The 26,005-nt window shown below is 44.8% G+C and overlaps 1 protein-coding gene across 2 annotated transcripts in view; it reads right to left on the bottom strand.

Annotated features, from left to right (window-relative positions):
* The window catches only part of LOC124045869 (immunoglobulin superfamily member 3-like), a 132,875-nt gene that overhangs the window by 59,223 nt on the left and 47,647 nt on the right, over positions 1 to 26,005 (bottom strand). For both annotated transcript variants that reach the window (XM_046365638.1, XM_046365630.1), the window contains exons 3-4: positions 7,546 to 7,965; positions 3,957 to 4,343 (exon numbers count right to left, since the gene is read on the bottom strand). In XM_046365638.1, the coding sequence (XP_046221594.1) occupies positions 3,957 to 4,343; positions 7,546 to 7,965 (807 nt within the window). The remainder of the gene's footprint in view (positions 1 to 3,956; positions 4,344 to 7,545; positions 7,966 to 26,005) is intronic.

The following is a 26,005-nucleotide window of genomic DNA, read 5'->3' on the forward strand; positions in this document are numbered from 1 at the left end:
TTCCCGTCCTCCTGCTCTCAACCCTCTCTAACCCATACTACCCCATCACCGCTGTTAATGGGTCCAGATACTAGAGGCGGGTGAGTTGGGGGAGTCAATCTGACCCCATACCCCTCTACCCACTCTCCATTAAGACCTCCCTCCCTGCTGTAACCATGGTTATTAAACATACAATGCTTTTATAGAACATTAAATCTATGTTAGGGAAACAAAAGGTCCCATTAGGGAGAATCCCTGGGGATTACTGGGGCCATGTGGGGGCCAGGGGGGGCTTTGTTTTGGGACAGTTTGGGCGGGAGTGGAGTGAAGTGGGGGGGTTCTTGGGTAAGGTCAGGATGGTTGGCTGCAGGTGGTGGATGATGGCATATTTAGGGTGAGTTGGGGTGGGTTGTTATTGTGTTTTTATGCTGGTAACAGCAGGCTTTAGCATTCAACACCAGCCCTTAGAAAGAGAGAGTGAGGGATAGAGATGCTTTTGAGCTGCAGACTGGGGGGGCGGCGGGGGGGCACTGAACTACTAGACAGAGAGGATACATCAGGATAGAAAGAGAGAGGATGAGAACATTGGGCACTGGAGGTTTTGGGAGGGTTATATTGGCTAGATTAGGCTTCAAATCGCCTCCCAGTGTTCCAGCACGCCCCTAGTGGCCAACACTCTGAAAGCCCAGCTGAGTCACTCAGCTCCAGCAGAACACATTAATTTAGCCCGGGGATCCATTAGTGGGCCCTGGAGAGCTAGGCCCCATTCCTTCCTCTCTCCTTCTTCACACTCTCATTTCACGGCTGTTAGTTCAGTCTCCTGCATCCTCCTCTCCAGCTCTCTCCATTATCCAACCTAGCAGCTCACTCGCAGCTCTGAGCTAAGGAAATGAGAAGGACCATAATACTGCATTACCAATATTTAGCGATCCACTCAGACAGAAAATGGGGGAAAAGTCTATACAGTTCCATATCACAATATTATTTTGAACAATATTATATTGATACTTTGACCCCAAGTACGAATAATATTTGGTAGTGTTAGCTACCGCTAGTCATCTCTGTACCTGCACCCAAACTCCAGTATTTGTCCTTCTATAGCCTTGAAACAATTGAGACATGGATTGTGTATGTATGCCAATCAGAGGGTAAATGGGCAAGACAAAATGTAAGTACCTTTGAACGGGGTATGGTAGTACAGTTGAAGTCGGAAGTTTACATAGACTTAGGTAGGAGTCATTAAAACTCATTTTTCAACCACTCCACAAAGTTCTTGTTAAGAAACTATAGTTTTGGCAAGTCGGTTAGGACATCTACTTTGTGCATGACACAAGTAATTTTTCCAACAATTGTTTACAGACAATTATTTTATTACAGACGATTATTTCACGTATAATTCACTGTATCACAATTCCAGTGGGTCAGAAGTTTACATACACTAAGCTGACTGTGCCTTTGAACAGCTTGGAAAATTCCAGAAAATGATGTCATGGCTTTAGAAGCTTCTGATAGGCTAATTGATATTGTTTGCATCAATTGGATGTTTACCTGTGGATGTATTTTAAGGCCTACCTTCAAACTCAGTGCCTCTTTACTTGACATCATGGGAAAATCAAAAGAAATCAGCCAAGACCTCAGAAAAAAATTGTAGACCTCCACAAGTCTGATATATCCTTGGGAGCAATTTCCAAACGCCTGAAGGTACCATGTTCATCTGTACAAACAATAGTACTCAAGTATAAACACCACGGGACCACATAGCTGTCATGCCACTCAGGAAGGAGACACGTTCTGTCTCCTAGAGATTAACTTACTTTGGTGCGAAAACTGCTAATCAATCCCAGAATAACAGCAAAGGACCTTGTGAAGATGCTGGAGGAAACAGGTACAAAAGTATCTATATCCACAGTAAAACGAGTCCTATATCGACATAACCTGAAAGGCCGCTCAGCAAGGAAGAAGACACCATCCCATCCCGTGAAGCACGGGGGTGGCAGCATCATGTGGGGGTGCTTTGCTGCAGGAGGGACTGGTGCACTTCACAAAATAGATGGCATCATGAGGATGGAAAATTGTGTGGATATATTGAAGCAACATCTCAAGACATCAGTCAGGAAGGTAAAGCTTGGTTCCAAATGGACAATGACCCCAAGCATACTTCCAAAGTCATGGCAAAATGGCTTAAAGACCACAAAGTCAAGGTATTGGAGTGGCCATCACAAAGCCCTGACCGCAATCCCATAGAAAATTTGTGTGCGGAACTGAAAAAGCGTGTGCGAGCAAGGAGGCCTACAAACCTGACTCAGTTACACCAGCTCTGTCAGGAGGAATGGGCCAAAATTCAAGCTTGTGGAAGGCTACCCGAAAATGTTTGACCCAAGTTAAACAACTTAAAGATAATGCTACCAAATACTAATTGAGTGTATAAACTTCTGACCCACTGGAAATGTGATAAATAAATAAAGCTTAAATAAATCTCTCTCCTACTAATCTGCCATTTCACATTCCCAGAGGGGCATTTCACAATAAAATAAAGTGGTGATCATAACTGACCTAAGACATGGAATTTTTACTGGAATTAAATGTCAGGAATTGTGGAAAAACTGGGTTTAAATGTATTTGGCTTAGGTGTATGTAAACTCCCGACTTCAACTATAGGTGCCAGGTGCAACAGTTTGTGTCAAGAATTGCAACGCTGCTGGGTTTTTCACACTCAACAAGTTTCCCATGTGTTTCAAGAATGGTGCACCACCCAAAGGACATCCAGCCAACTTGACACAACTGTTGGAAGCATTGGAGTCAACATGGGCCAGCATCCCTGTGGAACACTTTCGACACCTTGTAGAGTCTATGCCCGGACGAATTGAGGCTGTTCTGAGGGGGAAAAAAGGTGTCGAAGGTGTTCCTAATGTTTGGTGTACTCAGTGTATAGTGAGCAATATGTTTAGAACAGAAAATCGCAATAAAATCCAAGTATCGAATCGCGAGTATCACAATACATATCGTATCGGCACCCAAGTATCATGATATAATCTCGTGAGGTCCCAGGCAATTCTCAGCCCTATAGAAAATAATGGTGTAATAAAGAGCGGTTTATTCTCAGTGAGACTTTTACTCTCTATGTTCAACATGTTTTGCCTTTAGCCTTGTAAATATAGTCAAACCGACAGCATAGGATTAAAATATATTTTGGCTGCTGGAATAAAAGTGACAATTTTTACAAGAGGCTCTATTGTTCTCTGTAATAGAGGTATCTGACCTCTGCTCTGGGAGGATGCATAATGTATATCATTAGAAAAGCATACTACTATCAACGTATCATTCAAATGTCTTTTAACTCTGTTTTTCTCAAACTGAGAAACGTGCCTCCCGTGGGGGACGCAACGGGTCGGCCGGGGGGTGAAGAGGCGCAGGGGCCCCGATTCTTTAAACCTATTCTTGAAAATTGTAATAGTATAATGCAAGGTGCAATTTAGAAATGATCAGTTCCTCTTGTCATATTAGTCATTACATACCTTAGAGAGCTATTTATACCCGGCCAGAAATGTCCAGATCAACTTGCCCATGTATGCTAACATTTTTTTGCCCATAGATATTGTTGTAATTTTTTGGTCAATCAAATATCACATGAATACAGATTAGACATGGCAAAATGTATAGAATTTCAAAGAAATATGCTTTAAAACTGTTAAATGTTCTTTGCACCCAATGACAAAATGTGTAGAATTGCAGGAAATAATCTTTAAACCTGCTAAATGTTCTCTCCATGAACAATGGGGGAGGGGGTGTACAGTTTGTGTCATGAACAGTGCTTGTGCCCATAGAAATAGATGGGGTGTGCGCAGGGAGGGGCGCAGGATGTTCCCCAGTGCTGGAAGGGGGGCCCTCAAGTGAAAAAGTTTGGGAACCCTTGGTTTAACTGACCAAGAGGCTTTTTACTATCAAATGGGCCAATAGCGTGCCGTGTTGATACTCACTGATGGGCTGGACGGTGATCTGGACGTTGCGTGACCTCTTGCTCCGGTCTATAAAGTCCCCAGTGGGTGTCTTCTCCCTCTCCGTGACTCTACAGATGTATTTCCCAGCATCCTCTGGTCGGAGGCGCTGCAACTTTAGCAGGTGCACGGCGGGGCTCTCCTTACGCACGGTCATGTGACCGGCGGCCTCGCGCCCCACATAGTCGGGTCCCAGGACGGGCACAGCGCTAGGCCCTATCACGGCAACCGACGAGCTGCTGAACACCCACGACACCGAGAAGAAGCGCTCGGGCACGCTCTGGGCATCGATGGTGCAGCGTAGCTCCAGCGGCTCGCCCGCCGTGAAGGACCGCCGCTCCGTGCTCACCTGGATAGAGAAGTCCCGATCTGGGGGAGAGAGAGAGATAAAATGAGCTAAAAAGCAGAGTTTAGCTCCTCCTGTCTCCTGATAGCACATGTCAACACATCTTCACACTCCAGTCCTTAATGAAAAGAGATGGATGGTACTTTCCACCAGGAGGCTGAAGTCCCGATCTGGGGGTATGGAAGGAGAGGGGGAAGGAAAGGGGAGAGGGGGAAGGAAAGGGGAGAGGGGGGAAGGAAAGGGGAAGAGGGGTATGGAAGGAGAGGGGGAAGGAAAGGGGAGAGGGATAAGAGAAATTGTCATCCCCTATTTTAACATTTAGAATCATTATGGTTTCAGCTGCCAGTTTCTCCCAAAGACAGAGAGAGGGAAGGAGTCATCAACTCTGATTTAGCTGTTGCATATCACATATTCCCTCATCCTCATATAACGCATGAGAGCATGACAAGCTGCTCGGGATAGAGACCTTCTTTAAATACCAGCATATGAAATTAAAATGCATCACACTAACACATTCTATTCTTTAATGTCTGCTGCCTGTCACATTGGGTGCAGAGAGAGCAAGAGAAAGAGGAGAGAGAGAGAAAGAGAAAGGGGGGTGGTCACACAAGGGGTCAGCCATGCCCAGAGTGAAGCACAGCTCCTACAGCCTCCTCCTCTCCTCTCCCCTTGGTTTCACCTCCAACACAGAAACACAGCGAATTAAGATTCTCTACAGCAGAAGGAGAGAGAGGAGAGGAGGCCGAGCAAACATTATCAGTGTAGCCGTCTCTGCATACACCTCTGACTGGGCTCCCAATTATAGATGGACTCCGCACACGGCGCCAGCTTTTATTTACAGTATTCATTTCAACATGATGAGCGGCGGTATGCTCTGTGCATCTCATTCCCTCTCTCAGAGAGGTGCTAGCCCCTGGCTGTAATTATAAAGACTTTAAACAGACTTCCTGAGAAAACACAGTCGTGGAAAAGTTCAAAGCCTGCCATTTGAAGAGGGGAGGGGGGGTGACTGTTTACACGTACACACACACAGTGAACTTTCATGCTGAGCACTTGTCTCTAAAATAACAATGAGCCTAATAGCTAACAGTCTGGCACTGCCTGGACAGATACAAGCAGACTCACACACAAACAGGTCATCACTAACAGAGTGGAAAGCAGATGCCAAAACAAAGGCAAGTGACGATCATTGACCAATGAAGCGGCAGGATATTGCATTGTGACATCAGATCTGTATTCCTGGCTGGATCTAAACTCATGGAGCTGTGACCTGCTTTACAAGGACAACTTAGAGTTCAGCAACAAACATGGCCATGGGAAACTGGGTCATACTCACTGGGCACCAAACTGAAGCAAACAGATGAAAATGGGAAGGTACCATCTCAACTTGTCCAATAAGAAATGCTTTTTACGTTTTCCATTGCACAACGTTTTGAAACTTTTTGCTATGATGCGTCTTCATGAATACTGCCATGAACTGTGCCTGGGCAATACTGAGAGGTGAGAGACACGGAGGAAGGGAGGAGCTAAAAGTGGAGACATGCACCTGTCAACGGTTTGTAATAAATTAAACGTGAAAAGAAACAGGCCAATCAGATGCAGCGAGAGAGTAGGGAGTTCCAAAACAAGAGAGTTGGGAAAAGATAAAAGGGGGCAAGGGAGAGATGTGGGATGAGACGTTAAAGGGAGAAACAGAGAGGGTCTGAAAACAGAAAGGCAAGGAGAGCAGAGAACAAGATAAAGTGAAAAAAAAACTAAAAAAGAGAGGTTTAAAGATGTGTTGAGGGAGAGATGTGACGAGAAAGGGAGAGAACGATAAAGTGAGGGAGAGAGAGAGATGGAAAGAGAAGAGGTCCATTAGGATTCTGCCCTTGTCTAGACTCTCTCCTCTCTGTCTATGGGTGATTAGCCAGTGATGGGGCTGTCTCAGGGTCCTCTCCCTCCCTCCCTCCCTCCCTCCCTCCCTCCAATACACACAGCCTAATGAAAGAGCCTCCAACACACACACACACACACACACACACACACACACACACACACACACACACACACACACACACACACACACACACACACACACACACACACACACACACACACACACACCCTGCTCTACTCCCTTTGTCACACTACAACACTCCCATCCATTTTAGATGATAAAAAAAGAGAGTGAAGAGAGGGTGTGTAAGATGCAGAGCTCTATGTGCCTCTCTTGGCTAACTTATTGCTCTTCTGAGAGACAGAGTCTTCCTATCGAACATCCTCTGATCACGATCTGGGGCGCCATTAACAATCAATGAATAATTCCACCGTCATTCTGCAAAAAAATGTATACAAATTTTTTGCACCATATATCTACTGGAATGGTGTTCCTGGATCTGGAGAAAGACAGTATTGTACTGTACAGTGGCCCTGGTATGTAATGTGTGTTTTGGGAGATTTTGCTATCCGGAACGACTAGAAGTCCTCACAAGGATAGTACAGTGTGTGTGTGTAGTTCAGACTCTGTTCTTGTGCCCTGTCTGCTGGGTTAGAGGTCGACAGCTAATTATAAGATCATTATCATAAGAAGCATACTATCTCCTCTGTCTCGCTCTCTCGCCTGTTCCGCTCCACCCTCCTCCTATCTCTGGGGGAATTTCCCCAGTATAACCGTGGATGGCTGAGAGATTTAACTCTCGTCACAAACAGAGCAGTATGTGTCATATACAGTAGACGAGCCCAGACACAAAGAGAGTTTCACTGTAGGATACACAGAGGAAACACTGAGGAATAGAAATTACATTTTGTCTCTGACTTCAAGGTCACAGGAAGCCCAATGAGATGACGTACTACTATCACTACTATCATGAAACACTCCATTATTGTCAGGGTGTGTGTACTTCCTGCTTCCTGACCCTGCGCAATCTCTGACCCTTGTAACAATCCAGCTTTGTGTTTCCTGTATGCCAGTCAACACATGCACGAATACACTGATAAGGGCAGTCCGTAGAGGTTTGGTAAGCTCTCCTTAGTGCTCTAATGAGCTTAGTGAGAGATACTGATCAGCCCTCGGAGAGTGTGTATGACGAGTCACAACCTTGCGCACACACACACACACACACACACACACACACACACACACACACACACACACACACACACACACACACACACACACACACACACACACACACACACACACACACACACACAATCTCGCCACTCCCGTCGCCCCCTACTCACCAGTGGGCTGTATACGTAGCTGGGTCTTGTCGGCCTGCTTGCGGGTCATGGCGAACCAGCTGCGGTCGGGGTCCTGGATCCACTCTGCAGCCTGGCAGTAGAGCAGGCCCTGGTCAGCAGGCTGCAGCCGGTGGATGGTCAGCCTGTAGGACGTAGCGCTGGTCTTATCCAGTCTCAGGTCTCCTGAGATCATCCTCTGTTTGTATGGCCCGCCGGCCCGGAGGACAAAGTCCCGGGACAGAGTGAGGATCTCCAGGGGTGGGGCGACAGCGTCTTCTGGGGAGCGCAGGTACCAACCCACAGACAGGTGTGTGTGCTGCTCCGTCGCCCGGGAAACCTCACAGCTGAGCTGGAGCGTGTCTCCCTCCACCTGGGAGAGGGTCTGTGGCGGCGCGGCGACGGTGAGGGAGTCGGGGATGACTGCAGGAGGAAGAGGAGAGAAAGAAGAAGAGAGAAAAGGCGAGTGTCACATCAGTGGTTCAGTGTTTGTTTAGCACATGGATCAAAGTTGTGGCTTTCATTCCCACATATACACTATTTACACATGTAAACTTGAAGTGGCTTTAGATCAGCCCTTTGCTATAGAACATTGTTGTTATATTCCTGTTACATCAGCCCTTTGCTATAGAACATTGTTGTTATATTCCTGTTACATCAGCCCTTTGCTATAGGACATTGTTGTTATATTCCTGTTACATCAGCCCTTTGCTATAGGACATTGTTGTTATATTCCTGTTACATCAGCCCTTTGCTATAGGACATTGTTGTTATATTCCTGTTACATCAGCCCTTTGCTATAGGACATTGTTGTTATATTCCTGTTACATCAGCCCTTTGCTATAGAACATTGTTGTTATATTCCTGTTACATCAGCCCTTTGCTATAGGACATTGTTGTTATATTCCTGTTACATCAGCCCTTTGCTATAGGACATTGTTGTTATATTCCTGTTACATCAGCCCTTTGCTATAGAACATTGTTGTTATATTCCTGTTACATCAGCCCTTTGCTATAGGACATTTTTGTTATATTCCTGTTACATCAGACCTTTGCTATAGAACATTGTTGTTATATTCCTGTTACATCAGCCCTTTGCTATAGGACATTGTTGTTATATTCCTGTTACATCAGCCCTTTGCTATAGGACATTGTTGTTATATTCCTGTTACATCAGCCCTTTGCTATAGAACATTGTTGTTATATTCCTGTTACATCAGCCCTTTGCTATAGGACATTGTTGTTATATTCCTGTTACATCAGCCCTTTGCTATAGGACATTGTTGTTATATTCCTGTTACATCAGCCCTTTGCTATAGAACATTGTTGTTATATTCCTGTTACATCAGCCCTTTGCTATAGAACATTGTTGTTATATTCCTGTTACATCAGCCCTTTTGCTATAGGACATTGTTGTTATATTCCTGTTACATCAGCCCATTGCTATAGAACATTGTTGTTATATTCCTGTTACATCAGCCCTTTGCTATAGGACATTGTTGTTATATTCCTGTTGCATCAGCCCTTTGCGTTGACACCTCCTCTTGAATATAGCATAACCCTCTCAGACATACAGTACCTCTCCCTCCCCTCATAGACCTCACACACAAGCTGTTCACTCCCTTACCATCGGGCGGACGGTATCGGCATGAGGTCTGATAGAAACTGTCTCTGAGCCTGTTGGTATCTACACGCTATCAGACTGCTGAACACTTGAACTGGACTGACCACCTGCTCAGACTCTTCACACTTTAGCTCACACACACACACACACACACACACACACACACACACACACACACACACACACACACACACACACACACACACACACACACACACACACACACACACACACACACACACACACACACACACACACACACCTTATTATTATTGCTAAATATTGCACAATTAACAAAAATAAAAAACTTGCCCCCCCCCATTGCACTATAAATTGTGCCTTTCTGTATTATAATTATGCTATAAATGTCAGACTCCAGCCACCCTAGTCATGGACTGTTCTCTCTCCTTCCGTACGGCAAGCGGTACCGGAGCACCAAGTCTAGGTCCAAGAGGCTTCTAAACAGCTTTTAACCCCAAGCCATAAGACTCCTGAACAGCTAAACAAAAAGCTACCCAGACTCCTCTTTTACACCCCTACTGCTCTGTTTGTCTATGCTTAGTCACGTTACCTCTACCTACATAGTACCTCAATTACATCCACTAACCGGTGCCTCCACACATTGACCCTATTGGTACCCCCTGTATATAGCCTCGCTATTGTTATTTTACCAATTACATCCACTAACCGGTGCCCCCACACACTGACCCTATCGGTACCACCTGTATATACATTTACATTTTACATTTAAGTCATTTAGCAGACACTCTTATCCAGAGCGACTTACAAATTGGTGCATTCACCTTATGACATCCAGTGGAACCACTTTACAATAGTGCATCTAAATATTTTAAGGGGGGAGGGGGTGAGACTGACCCTATCGGATTACTTTATCCTATCCTAGGTATTCCTTAAAGAGGTGGGGTTTCAGGTGTCTCCAACCCTATCGGTGGTGATTGACTCCGACTGTCCTGGCGTCATGAGGGAGTTTGTTCCACCATTGGGGAGCCAGAGCACTGACCCTAACAGTTTTGACTGAGCTGAGCCTATCGGTACTGTACTTCCTCAGTGGTAGGGAGGCCCCTGTAGCAGGCCAGAGGTGGATGAACGCAGTGCCCTTATTTGGGTGTAGGGCCTGATCAGAGCCTGGAGGTACTGAGGTGCCCCCTGTTCCCCCACACACTGACCCTCCGTAGGCAAGCACCAAGCATATAGCCTCCACACACTGACCCTATCGGTACCCCCTGTATATAGCCCCCACACACTGACCCTATCGGTACCCCCTGTATATAGCCCCCACACACTGACCCTATCGGTACCCCCTGTATATAGCCCCCACACACTGACCCTATAGGTACCTCCTGTATATAGCCTCCACACACTGACCCTATCGGTACCCCATGTATATAGCCTCCACACACTGACCCTATCGGTACCCCCTGTATATAGCCCCCACACACTGACCCTATCGGTACCCCCTGTATATAGCCCCCACACACTGACCCTATCGGTACCCCCTGTATATAGCCCCCACACACTGACCCTATCGGTACCTCCTGTATATAGCCTCCACACACTGACCCTATCGGTACCCCCTGTATATAGCCCCCACACACTGACCCTATAGGTACCCCCTGTATATAGCCTCCACACACTGACCCTATCGGTACCCCCTGTATATAGCCTCCACACACTGACCCTATCGGTACCCCCTGTATATAGCCTCCACACACTGACCCTATCGGTACCCCCTGTATATAGCCTCCACACACTGACCCTATCGGTACCCCCTGTATATAGCCTCCACATTGACCCTATCGGTACCCCATGTATATAGCCCCCACACACTGACCCTATCGGTACCCCATGTATATAGCCCCCACACACTGACCCTATCGGTACCCCATGTATATAGCCCCACACACTGACCCTATCGGTACCCCCTGTATATAGCCTCCACACACTGACCCTATCGGTACCCCATGTATATAGCCCCCACACACTGACCCTATCGGTACCCCCATGTATATAGCCCCCACACACTGACCCTATCGGTACCCCCTGTATATAGCCCCCACACACTGACCCTATCGGTACCCCATGTATATAGCCCCCACACACTGACCCTATCGGTACCCCATGTATATAGCCCCCACACACTGACCCTATCGGTACCCCCTGTATATAGCCCCCACACACTGACCCTATCGGTACCCCCTGTATATAGCCCCCACACACTGACCCTATCGGTACCCCCTGTATATAGCCTCCACACACTGACCCTATAGGTACCTCCTGTATATAGCCTCCACACTGACCCTATCGGTACCCGCTGTACAAAGCCTCGCTATTGTTATTTTGCCGCTGCGGTTTAATTATTGGTTACTTTTATTTTAAATGTTTTACTTATCAATTGTTTACTTAACATCGATTTTCTTAAACTGCATCGTTGGTTAAGGGCTTGTAAGTAAGCATTTCACTGTAAGGTCTACTACATCTTTAAATGTAAATGTTGTATTCGGTGCATGTGACAAATAACATTTTTGATTTGATTTATTCTACTGAGCTATTTCCTTTATGTTCATATTCTTATATTTTATATTTCTTAATGTCGTTGCATTGTTGGATGTGTATCCTGTATATGACAAAAAAAAAAACTTGAAACTCCACACAGTGTTCAACAAGCCAGGGCACGTTCTCCTGACTGACAGCCCTAACCCTGTGAAGCCTCAGACGGAGGTCTACCAGATCACACACTCTAAATATACAGACAATGGATTTGGAATGAGAACACATTTCAGCATTAGCTAGCATCTAAAACTGACAACAGAGAGAGTCAAACCCGGCCGGTTAAGAACAGAGAGAAAGAGACAAAAAGTGGGAGAGAAGAAGAGAGTGACATGACAGGTATGAGAGGGAGGAATGGTAAAACACTCTATACATCTCCAGAAATAAACCCTGGTTACTCTGTCTGGAGACAGGGATCGGCAGGCGGCAGGATTATTATGGGATGGAAGACTAAATGTCCCAGCAGCAGACGGAGGGTGTGTGTGTGAAGATACATCCCGTCTAAATGTCTGTCAGTTGGACTCATATCCTGTTTGGGTCCTATTATCTCAGTAGGAAATGGCTCATCTAACCGGTCAGGGGCTTGATGTGATTAACATCTAATGGTTGACACACACACACACACACACACACACACACACACACACACACACACACACACACACACACACACACACACACACACACACACACACACACACACACACACACACACACACACACACACACACACACACACACAGCCCTAGTATGTATAAAGACAGTGTGTAGGAGACAAAGTGCAGCAGCAGTCATCCTTTTAGCTGACCTGGACAAATGAATGGAGGATGGTAAAATGCAGGGACTGAGAGTAGTCTTTCCAGTAATACAGTGTAGTATTGTCAAGCCCTGGTTAAGATGCTTGGCTCTTCAAGGGCTTTGTCAAGATATATGATATTGGAGTGCATTGTGCAGCAGGCACATGGTATTGCAAAGCAATTGAAACACATAAGCATTGTTATTGTGGAGATGGGCATGGGCTGGTTTCAAGCCGGATGGTAAATCCATCTATCCCGAAGCTTTCCTGGTATGAATGAGCACATATGCTAACAGCTTGCTTGTCTGTCTTGTTGTCTGTGTCTAGAGCTGGGATGATGAACCTAAAATGATTAACACCAACCATGATAATCACTTATCACAGGCATTTTGCTTACAGTACGTTCGGAAAGAATTCAAACCCCTTGACTTTTTCCACATTTTTGTTAAGTCACAACCTTATTCTAAAATGGATTAAATAGTTTTTTCCCTTATCAATTGACAAACTATACCACATAATGGCAAAGCAAAAACAGTTTAGAAATGTTTGAAAATGTTTAAAATAAATATATATTATATTGACATAAGTTTTCAGATCATTTATTCAGTACTTTGTTGAAGCCCATTTGGTAGAGATTACAACCTCAAGTATTTTGGGGTATGATGCTACAAGCTTACATAGTTTACATACTCTCGAAGTAGACTGTGCTTTTAAACAGCTTGGAAAATTCCAGAAAATGATGTCATGGCTTTAGAAGCTTCTGTTAGACTAATTGACATCATATGAGTCAATTGGAGGCCTTACCTTCAAACTCAGTGCCTCGTTGCTTGACATCATGGGAAAATCAAAAGAAATAAGCGAAGACCTCAGAAAACAATTGTAGATCTCCACAAGTCTGGTTCATCCTTGGGAGCAATTTCCAAATGCCTGAAGGTACCACGTTCATCTGTACAAACAATAGTATGCAAGTATAAACACCATGGGACCACGCAGCCGTCATACCGCTCAGGAAGGAGACGCGTTCCGTCTCCTAGAGATGAACGCACTTTGCTGCGACAAGTGCAAGTCAATCACAGAACAAAAGCAGAGGGCCTTGTGAAGATGCTGGAGGAAACAGGTACAAAATCTATATCTGTATCTGTATCTATATCCACAGTAAAACAAGTCCTATATCGACATAAGCTGAAAGGCCGCTCAACAAGAAAGACACTGCTCCAAAACCACCATAAAAAAGCCAGACTTAGGTTTACAACTGCACATCGGGACAAAGATCGTACTTTTTGGAGAAATGTCCTCTGGTCTGATGAAACAAAATATATAACTGTTTGGCCATAATGACCATCGTTATGTTTGGAGGAGAAAGGGGGAGGCTTGCAAGCCGAAGAACACCATACCAACCGTGAAACACGGGGGTGGCATCATCATGATGTGGGGGTGGTTTGCTGCAGGAGGGACTGGTGCACTTCACAAAATAGATGGCATCATGAGGCTGGAAAATTATGTGGATATATTGAAGCAACATCTCAAGTCAGTCAGGATGTTAAAGTTTGGTCGCAAATGGGTCTTCCGAATGGACAATGACACCAAGCACACTTCCAAAGTTGTGGCAAAATGGCTTAAGGACAACAAAGTCAAAGTATTGGAGTGGCCATCACAAAGCTCTGATCTCAATCCTGTAGAAAAGTTGTGGGCAGAACTGAAAAAGTGTGTGCGAGCAAGGAGGCCTACAAACCTGACTCAGTTACACCAGCTCTGTCAGGAGGAATGGGCCAAAATTCACCCAACTTATTGTGGGAAGCTTGTGGAAGGCTACCCGGAACATTTGACCTAAGTTAAACCATTTAAAGGCAATGCTACCAAATACTAATTGAGTGTATGTAAACTTCTGACCCACTGGGAATGTGATGAAAGAAATAAAAGCTGAAATAAATTGCTCTCTACTATTATTCTGACATTTCACGTTCTTAAAATAAAGTGGTGATCCTAAATGACCTACGGCAGGGAATTGTTACTCGGATTAAATGTCGGGAATTGTGAAATACTGAGTTTAAATTTATTTGGCTAAGGTGTATGTAAACTTCCGACTTCAACTATGTGCCTTTACTGAGGAGTGGCTTCCGCCTGGCCTCTGTACTATAAAGGCCTTATTAGTGGAGTGCTGCAGAGATGGTTGTCCTTCTGTAAGGTTCTCCCATCTCCACAAAAGAACACTGGAGCTCTGTCAGAGTGATCATCGGATTCTTGGTCACCTCCCTGACCAAAGCCCTCCTCCCTCGATTGCTCAATTTGGCCGGGCGGCCAGTTCTTGAAAGAGTGAGTGGTTCCAAACTTCTTCCATTCAAGAATGATGGCCACTGTTCTTGGGGACCCTCAATGCTGCACACATTTTTTGGTACCCCAGATCTGTACCTCGACACAATCCTGTCTGAGTTATACGGACAATTCCTTCGACCTCATGGCTTGGTTTTTTTCTCTGACATGCACTGTCAACTGGGGGACCTTATATAGACAGGTGTGTGCCTTTCCAAATCATGTCCAATCAATTGAATTTACCACAGGTGGACTCCAAATTGTAGAAACATCAAGGATGATCAAAGGAAACAGGATGCACCAGAGATCAATTTCGAGTCTCATAGCAAAGGGTCTGAATACTTATGTAAATAAGGTATTTCTATTTTTTACTTTAAATAATATGTGCAAAAATGTCCAAAAACCTGGACATTTTTTAGAATAAAGCTGTAAATGTGGAATGTGGAAAAAGTCAAGGCGTCTGAATACTTTCTGAAGGGACTGTACATCGTTCATTACAATATGTAGCCTACACTACAGAAATGCGAGTGATTGTTCATGGGACAATTGATGGCTACAACCATCAAACTAGTAGCAGTAGCTTAAAGGATAATACCATTTTAAAAACTGTGGTGCACATTAATGTTAAACTTATCATTCCATTTTTTATTATCGCAATTAAGGCAGGCGATTTTTCGCAATACTGTCCATATCGTCCAGCTCCCTCTCTGTGTGTGTGTGTGTGTGTGTGTGTGTGTGTGTGTGTGTGTGTGTGTGTGTGTGTGTGTGTGTGTGTGTGTGTGTGTGTGTGTGTGTGTGTGTGTGTGTGTGTGTGTGTGTGTGTGTGTGTGTGTGTGCACACTTGAACAGGGGACAGATTCTGAGAGATGGAGCAGGAATAAGAGAGAGAGAGACACACGACAGAGTGATCAGAGAGATCGAATAAGAGAAAGACAGACACCACGACAGAGTGATCAGAGAGTTAGAATAAGAGAGAGACAGACACCACGACAGAGTGATCAGAGAGATAGAATAAGAGAGAGAGACACCACGACAGAGTGATCAGAGAGATAGAATAAGAGAGAGAGACACCACGACAGAGTGATCAGAGAGATAGAATAAGAGAGACAGACACCACGACAGAGTGATCAGAGAGATAGAATAAGAGAGAGACAGACACCACGACAGAGTGATCAGAGAGATAGAATAAGAGAGACAGACACCACGACAGAGTGATCAGAGAGATAGAATAAGAGAGACAGACACCACGACAGAGTGATCAGAGAGATAGAATAAGAGAGAGAGACACCACGACAGAGTGATCAGAGAGATAGAATAAGAGAGACAGACACCACGACAGAGTGATCAGAGAGATAGAATAAGAGAGACAGACACCACGACAGAGTGATCAGAGAGATAGAATAAGAGAGACAGACACCACGACAGAGTGATCAGAGAGATAGAATAAGAGAGACAGACACCACGACAGAGTGATCAGAGAGATAGAATAAGAGAGACAGACACCACGACAGAGTGATCAGAGAGATAGAATAAGAGAGAGACCGACACCACGACAGAGTGATCAGAGAGATAGAATAAGAGAGAGAGACCGACACCACGACAGAGTGATCAGAGAGATAGAATAAGAGAGAGAGAGACACCACGACAGAGTGATCAGAGAGATAGAATAAGAGAGAGACAGACACCACGACAGAGTGACTTTGAATTCACTGAAATAGTTTGGAATTGATTAGAGTTGACGAGGGTTGAATGATTTACAGGCAATCCCTGTCACTAAGGGTAAAAGTCGTTTTCTCCGTGTCAACACCAAATATCTGTTACTTAGCGACGAGTACAACTGTACCATCAATCGATTGCCAACAAGTAGCAGGTTAACCACGATAGCACTCCTAACCAATGTGTTCTGCCTTGGATCCATATGGATGGAGAATAAATGTGTTTGTGTCTTACAAAATTCTCAGTTGGCACTGGAGTAAGCCAACTGGCACATGGTGCTGTTCCTTGATATGGTAGCTTGAATGTTCCATGAGAGGGCTGAAGGAGAGAGGCTCTGTATGGCAGTCTCCTGATGCTGCCTGTGATACATAGAGCATTTCAGATGTCTGGAGGCTACTTAGGGAGAGAATGTTCGTTGGTGTGACAGAGGCCTTATTTGGTGTGTGAAAAGCATACCAGAGAGCAGCTCTCACACAGAGACCACACTATACCACCCCGATCAACAGGAGAGAGAGGGAGAGATTTACAACATGATCGAGAGGGAGAAAGAGAAAAAAAAGGAGAGGGAGAGCCTACTTATTCCACAACAACCCTCCTACGCTACAGCCTCATGTTGCCATAACAACCCACCTACTTTACACTACTGAGGTTCCCCTAAAACAGCCCAGAGTTGCCATAACAACATCTCCACTTCCATACATCTTTCCCATGGTCCCCCTCCCACTAAAGAATCTGGATAACTGCAAAATGAAAACATGCTGCTCTTCTCTACATCCCTGGGTTGACAGGTCCACAAAACAGCTGGGTTGGCCTGACACAAAAACATACTCCACTTACTGTACTGTCCCCCAAGGCCAATCAAATCCTGTCTAGAATGCATTCAACCAATCAGACATTACCCATTGGGGTCGTGGGGTCAGAGCCCAGGTGATAAACACACTGATGTGATCTACTTGAGATTCTCCCAATCGCCCCTTGACCTCAATCTGAGCAGGATTAAGGATGAGACGAAGCAAACATGCAAGTCCCGTGCATACACTGCAGGAGTATGGACTTGGCCTGAATCTAGGAGAGACTTCCTGGCCAGCCCATACTACTGCTGGTACGTGGACTTGTTTTCTCTTAAGTAAGAGATAGTACTATGAAAACAGGCTACAAACATCTACAATCACAACTTGGTCACTCCTGTGGTTGGTATGATTGCTGCCATGACAGTACATTTGTTGCCAACTACCAGATTTTCCATTGGCATTGTCTAAAATGCCATTGTGGTCTCACAGTAAACAATGACATCCAGTTTGGTCATATCATCATGAGTCACGTCTGAACGCGTCACAAGGTGCGTTAAAACGTAGAGTTGATGTAAGTGCCCCTGCAGAAATTCACTCTGGAGTGCCAGAGTGCGCTGAGAGTGCACTCTGGGCGTTCGTAAATTCAGAGCGTTGTCAGATTGTCCATTTGATAAATTCCGTGCGTTGTCAGATTGTCCGTTCGTGAATTCAGAGTGCACACTGGACTCTCTGGCCGAGGAGTAGGGTTGATCCAAGAGTTCTGACCTCACAACGGCAGTCAAGCACGTGAGCTAACTGGTTAAAGTTGGCTCGCTAGCTAGCTACCTCCAGATACAAATGAGAGAACACCTCACTCTGACCATTTTACTCGCCCTAGCAGAGGTGGTTAGGCCGTTTACACCTTATCTAAAGCGTTGGTGACTAACTGTGCTGATGGCAACAATTTAATTACATTTTACTGCCAACATTTACTGACACCGGTCATATTTAACATCACTAGGGTAGGGGGCAGCAGTCGGAATTTTGGATGAACAGCGTGCCCAAATGAAAACTGTCTGCTACTCAGGTCCAGAAGATAGGATACGCATATAATTAGTGGATGTGGATAGAAAACACTCTAAAGTTTCCAAAACTGTTAAAATAATGTCTGTGAGTATAACAGAACTGATATGGCAGGCGAAAACCCGAGGAAAATTCAACCAGGAAGTACTATTATTTTGAAAGGCTGTTTTTCCATTGAAAGCCTATCCACCACACAAGACTTTGGACCCAGTTCACGAGCTCTGTGTCTTCATCTACATGTGGCCAGTCTTTAGGCATTGTTTCAGGCTTTTACTCTGAAAAATTAGGGAGATACAGCACTTTCAATTATTGACCAGTGGAAATTTCCATTCATCAGCCATGCGCCCTGATCGGGAACCCGCCTTTCTTGTTTCTCCTTTCCTATTGACAAAGCATTTGCCCGGGTTGAAATATTGATTATTTATGACAAAAACAACCGGAGGATTGATTTTAAACATCGTTTGCCATGTTTCTACTAACTTTTATTGTACTTTTTTATTTTATTTACTTTTCGTCAAGAATTAGTGCACATGCCCTTTATTACTGGATTACTGGACAAAACGTGCAAACAAAAAGGGAGGTATTTGGTCATAAAGAGGGATATTATCGAACAAGAATAACATTTATTGTCTAACATCGAGACCTGGGAGTGCCAGCAGGTGAAGATCATCAAAGGTAAGTGATACATTTTTATGCTATTTCTGACTTTTTTCTGACTCTCCTTGACACAGCGGTTGCATTAAGGAATAGTGTATCTATATTTCCATGAATAACACTTGTATTGTTTATCAATGTTTATGATGAGTATTTCTGTAATTTGATGTGGCTCTCTGCACTTTCACCGGATGTTTGTTTGAGACAATGCATTTCTGACCATAACGCGCCAATGTAAACTGAGATTTTTGTATATATGTTATATATTTATATGTTATATATTTTGTATATATGATATATATATGAAATTTATTGAACAAAACCTACATGTAATGTGTAACATGAAGTCCTATGAGTGCCATCTGATGAAGATCAAAGGTTAGTGATTAATTTTCTCTATTTCTGCTTTTTGTGACTCTTCTCTTTGGTTGAAAAATGGTTGTATGGTTTTCTGTGACTAGGTGCTGACCTAACATAATCGCATGGTATGCTTTCGCAGTAAAGCCTTTTTGAAATCGGACACTGTGGTTGGATTTACAAGAAGTTTATCTTTAAAATGGTGGATAATACTTGTATGTTTGTGGAATTTTAATTATTGGATTTCTGCCCTTAAATTTTACTGGCTTTTGTCGAGGAGGGACGCTACCGTCCCACTGGTACCAGAGAGGTTAACGGGTGTTACGCATTCGTAAATTAATCTGTTATTCTGCTCTGTCGCACACTCAGACAAAAGTGTTCTGAAATCAGGAATACATAGCCAGGGTAAATTTACGAACGCACCCTTTAAAAAAAAGAAATCAATACCAAAAATCTGTCTGTTTTGTGCATGGGATCAATCTACCGTATTCACCAATGTCGACATTCTGCATCTGCGATAGAAGGTGGCAGACCTACAGCGGTGTGCCAGACCAGGAGTCATCCCGAAAATTGATTTTCTCACATTAACTTCTGTAGCGTACAAACGGAAAGATGAGACTCTCAAGAACACAATGGTGTTCTTTATTTTGCTCTACACCCACAAGACTTGTCTGAAGGCAGGCCGGTACCAGTAGAAACACACACTATTGATGGAAGTACAGTGCATTCGGAAAGTATTCAGACCCCTTCGCTTTAAAAAAAATTCCATTACGTTACTGCCATATTCTAAAATGGATAAAATAAAAAAAATCCTCAATCTACACACAATATCCCATAATGACAAAGGGGAGACAGGTTTTCAGAAATCTTGGCAAATGTGTTAAAAAATTAAAAACAGATAGCTTGTTTACATAAGTATTCAGATCGTTTGCTATGAGACTTGAAATTGAGCTCAGGTGCATCCTGTTTCCATTGATCAACTTGGAGTCCATCTGTGGTAAATTCAATTGATTGGACCTGATTTGGAAATGCACACACCTGTCTATATAAAAAGGTCCCTCAGTTGATAGTACACGTTAACACAAAAACCAAGCCATGAGGTTGAACGAATTGTCCGTAGAGCTCTGAGACAAGGATTGTGTCCAGGCACAGATCTGGAAAAGGGTACCAAAAAATGTCTGCAGCATTAAAGGTGCCCAAGAACACAGAGGCCAACACCATTCTTACATCGAAGAAGATTGGAACCACAAAGTCTCTTCCTAGAGCTGGCTGCCCAGCCAAACTCAGCAATCAGGGGAGAAGGGCTTTGGCCAGGGAGGTGACCAAGAACCTGATGGTCACTCTGACAGAGCTCCAGAGTTCCTCTGTGGAGATGGGAGAACCTTCCAGAATGATAACCATTTCTGCAGCACTCCATCAATCAGGCCTTTATGGTAGAGTTGCCAGGCGGAAGCCACTTCCCAGTAAAAAGGCACATAACAGCCCGCGTGCAGTTTGCCGAAAGGCACCTAAACGACTCTCAGATTATGAGAAACACAATTCTCTGGTCTGATGAAACCAAGACTGAACTCTTTGTACTGAATGCCAAGCGTCACGTATGGAGGAAACCTGGCACCATCCCTATTGTGAAGCATGGTGGTGGCAGAATCATGCTGTAGGGATTTTCTTTCAGCAACAGGGACTGGGAGACTAGTCAGGATCGAGGTAAAGATGAACGGTGGAAAGTAGAGAGATCCTTGATGAAAACCTGACCTCAGACTTGGGCGAAGGTTCACATTCCTACAGGACAAAGACCCTACGCACACAGCCAAAACACAGGAGTGGCTTCGGGACAAGTCTCTGAACGTCCTTGAACGGCCCAGCCAGAGTCCGGACTTGAACCCGATCAAACATCTCTGGAGAGACCTGAAAATGGCTGTACAGCAACGCTGCCCATCCGACTTGACACAGCTTGGGAGGATCTGCAGAGAAGAATGGGAGAAACTCCCCAAATACAGGTGTGCCAAGGTTGGAGCTTTATATCCAAGAAGACTCAGGGCTCTAATCGATACCAAAGCTGCTTGAACAAAGTCTTAAGTTAATGGTCTGAATACTTGTGCAAATGTGATGTCATTTTTTATTTTTTTATACATTTGCAAACATTTCAAAAACCTGTTTTTGCTTTGTCATTATGGGGTATTATGTGTAGATTGATGAAGAAAAAAAAGATTTACTCAATTTTAGAATAAGTTTAATGTAACAAACATCGAAAAAGTCAAGGGGTCTGACTACTTTCCGAATGCATTGTATATATACACACGGTATGGAAGTACTTCAGTGCCCCCCAGCAGTGAGGCCAAATTCATAATAAATGTTCAATTGTTAATGTTCCATAATAATGTTCAATTGTTATATACTTACAAGGGGTCCAAATCAAATCGCTAAAATGATCCTTGGTATGACCATTTCAAAACCATTCAAAATGTTAACTTAACCAGCCATGGGCCCTTATACCAGGGCTATTCAGGTATATTCTTACTGGGGCCAGATTTGAAAAGGTTATTTACAGGGGGGCCCAATATTTTCTACATGGGACTACTCTTACTCTTCCTAAGACCAGTAAAAAAAAATCCACAAAACACAATAATCTTATAACGCACTTTAACTCAAATTAAATATTGGTTTAAGATTAACCTAATTCAGTGCATAAAATTGTTTAAATAATGGAACATTGGTACTTCTAACACAGTTGACCTGCATCACATTCCTGTCCTTTATAGAGTCATCTTTTGTTTTTATTTGCACAGAGGAAACCTTTTATGCATGGCATTTTGCAGTTGACCAGCATCACATTCTGTTCTATTTGATAATAATTGTTCTATTTCTTCATCATTATCAATGAGAGAGGCTGGACTGAGGGCTTGTAGGCCTGTTGTAAGGCAGGTTCTCACCACCTCACCAGACATCACCGACAACAACGTCGCCTATGGGTACAAACCCACCGTCGCTGGACCAGACAGGACTGGCTGCTCTTCACTGCAGAGTCGCTGGACCAGACAGGACTGGCTGCTCTTCACTGCAGAGTCGCTGGACCAGACAGGACTGGCTGCTCTTCACTGCAGAGTCGCTGGACCAGACAGGACTGGCTGCTCTTCACTGCAGAGTCGCTGGACCAGACAGGACTGGCTGCTCTTCACTGCAGAGTCGCTGTTTTGTCTCACCAGGGGTGATGGTCGGATTCACGTTTATCATCGAAGGAATGAGTGTTACACCGAGGCATGTACTCTGGAGCGGGATCGATTTGGAGGTGGAGGGTCCGTCATTGTCTGGGGGTGGTGTGTCACAGCATCATCGGACTGAGCTTGTTGAGATTGCCTGCAATGACAACGCTGTGTGTTACAGGGAAGACATCCTCCTCCCTCATGTGGTACCCTTCCTGCAGGCTCATCCTGACATGACCCTCCAGCATGACAATGCCACCAGCTACACTGCTCATTCTGTGTGTGATTTCCTGCAAGACAGGAATGTCAGTGTTCTGCCATGGCCAGCGAAGAGCCCGGATCTCAATCCCATTGAGCACGTCTGGGACCTGTTGGATCGGAGGGTGAGGGCTAGGGCCATTCCCCCCGGAAATGCCCGGGAACTTGCAGGTGCCATGGTGGAAGAGTAAGGTAACATCTCACAGCATGAACTGGCAAATCTGGTGCAGTCCATGAGGAGGAGATGCACTGCAGTACTTAATGCAGCTGGTGGCCACACCAGATACTGACTGTTACTTTTGACCCCACACAATGGAGTGTTTTGTTTGGGCTAAAATCAGTCATGTCAACTATTTTATCCCTCCTCTTAGTCCAAAATGAAGTCCATTCAATTGATTGAAGACGTCACTAACAAACATCTGATATGAAGTCCTCATCAAACATTGTCGCTAGATAGTTTATTTTCTTCGCCACAAGAAAGCAAACACCCATCCCCTCCCTAAACTCACATAGGCCGCTCTCCCGACAGCATTATTACCCATGCTTAGCCACTGATCATGATGTAAAAAAGTAGAGCATGTTGCTCAGCAGTCTACAAAACGAGCGATGTTGATCGGATAAAAGGTCATGATAGTTATAACCGAGTCCACGGTGTTTTTTTAAACTCCCCGCTGAGTTAAGAGTAAAGCATGTTCTGATGTACCAGGCGGTGTAGTGATCTCATCTGCAGTGAAAGAGCCGATAGGCTGGCAGACAGACCCTGTACCTCTGTTCGCAGCTTTGATTGGCTGTAACTGGTATGGTGGGTGATATTGATTGACAGTATTTAAATGTGAAGTGTTTGTAAAGTATTTGAACGAAGGCTCCTTCTCGCACTAAAACATAGTATTTTTTGCTGACTTTGTTTATTCAATGATGTTCAGAATTGATCAAAGGGCCGCGAGCCGCCAGTCGAATAGCCCTGCCTTCGACCTTCGTTATTAAATAACAGAGGAGGGGTCTCTCCCTCTGTCGCTTGTCCCTCTGGACGGCATTTCATGTAGCGTCCCAAATCATCTGAGAGGGATGAAGGGATGAGCGAGGGAGGAAAAGAGAGAGAAAGAGCAGTAAAGACGATGACATTGCAGATCAAACGGCTCAAGTTCACTTCAAAACCCTGTCCTGAATTACATCGAACCTTTATGTCACCATTAATAAGTTACACTGAACGAACTCTCCTCTTTGAAGAAAGCCATCGGAGTGGATTGAAATAACGTGTGTGTACTTGTGTGTGTTCCTGTGGACTGTGACGGGTCACTCCTCGTTACCAGATTTCTCTGCAGAGCCGAGTCACTTGGAAGTGCCCACTGACACACAACTACTAGTAATAATCCAAGCATCGAGTTACCCTCAATAGAAATACAAATGTTGAGGGGCAACCAGTATGGCTGACACGACCCATGTGACTCAGCACAGGGAGAACTGTGACCATGACCACACTGATCTGGAAAGGAGGCCATTTGTTAATGCAATATTCGCTCAGAAATTGTGTCATTGGTTGAGACGTCTCGTTGTTTGGATGTGAAAATTAAACTGGGGCGGGCTCGGAGGGCTGTGTGTGGCTGTGCATGTGGGTGTTTGAGTGAGAAAGACACAGACGAGAGCCAACCCGTAAAAGCACAGCCCCCTTAATCATCAACAGAGAACTTTGAGAGTTAAAGTGTTAGACTAGTGAAAACAGACATTATAGAACATAATAACACTATAAGAGAAGAGAAAGCAGAGAATAGTGAGGACAAGGTAGGATAATTAGCAGTACATTTACATTTACATTTAAGTCATTTAGCAGACGCTCTTATCCAGAGCGACTTACAAATTGGTGCATTCACCTTATGACATCCAGTGGAACAGTCACTTTACAATAGTGGATCTAAAACTTAAGGGGGGGGGGGTGAGAGGGATTACTTATCCTATCCTAGGTATTCCTTAAAGAGGTGTTTGCTCTGTGAGAAACATAGATTGCTGCTCAGAGGAAAATGGAGAAGGTGTGTGTGTGTGTGTGTGTGTGTGTGTGTGTGTGTGTGTGTGTGTGTGTGTGTGTGTGTGTGTGTGTGTGTGTGTGTGTGTGTGTGTGTGTGTGTGTGTGTGTGTGTGTGTGTGTGTGTGTGTGTGTGTGTGTGTGTGTGTGTGTGTGTGTGTGTGTACACAGGAGATGCATACGAATCCAGTGATGACTAGAGGAATGGGCATATGTGTACTATTTATTTCCCTCCGTCTTCCTCTCTATGGCTTAGAGCTGGCAGTGAGTCAGAGAGGGATGAATACATTCTCAGGATTAGCAAGAGGGAGGAGTAGGATGAGGATGATGCTGATCAGAGGATGAAGAGGATGATTGAGGAAGAGGATCATGAGTGTTCTGCTAGGCCCGATGAGCCTCACTTTAGATATTGAGTGAACATATTCAGAGAGGAGAGGGGAGAGGAGAGCAGAGGAGCGAGGAGAGTAGAGCAAAGGAGAGGAGGGGAGTGGAGAGAGTAGAGTAGAGCAAAGGAGAGGAGGGGAGAGCAGAGGAGAGAGGAGAGAGTAGAGTAGAGCAAAGGAGAGAGGAGAGAGTAGAGCAAAGGAGAGAGAAGAGAGTAGAGCAAAGGAGAGAGGAGAGAGTAGAGCAAAGGAGAGAGGAGAGAGCAGAGGAGAGAGGAGAGAGAAGAGTAGAGCAAAGGAGAGAGGAGAGAGTAGAGCAAAGGAGAGAGGAGAGAGTAGAGCAAAGGAGAGAGGAGAGAGTAGAGCAAAGGAGAGAGGAGAGCAAATGAGAGAGGAGAGCAGAGGAGGGTAGAGAGGAGAGCAGATGAGAGCAGATGAGAGAGGATAGAGTAGAGCAAAGGAGAGGAGAGAGGAGAGAGAGAGCAAAGGAGAGGAGGGGAGAGCAGAGGAGAGAGAAGAGAGTAGAGCAAAGAAAAGGAGGGGAGAGCAGAGGAGGGTAGAGAGGAGAGCAGATGAGATAGGAGAGCAAAGGAGAGGAAAGCAGAGCAGAGAGAGTAGAGCAAAGGAGAGAGGAGAGAGTAGAGCAAAGGAGAGGAGGGGAGAGGAGAGAGTAGAGCAAAGGAGAGGAGGGGAGAGCAGAGGAGAGGAGGGTAGAGAGGAGAGCAGA

Source organism: Oncorhynchus gorbuscha, linkage group LG01 (assembly GCF_021184085.1).
Source record: "Oncorhynchus gorbuscha isolate QuinsamMale2020 ecotype Even-year linkage group LG01, OgorEven_v1.0, whole genome shotgun sequence".
In the NCBI taxonomy this organism is placed as follows: Eukaryota; Metazoa; Chordata; class Actinopteri; order Salmoniformes; family Salmonidae; genus Oncorhynchus; species Oncorhynchus gorbuscha.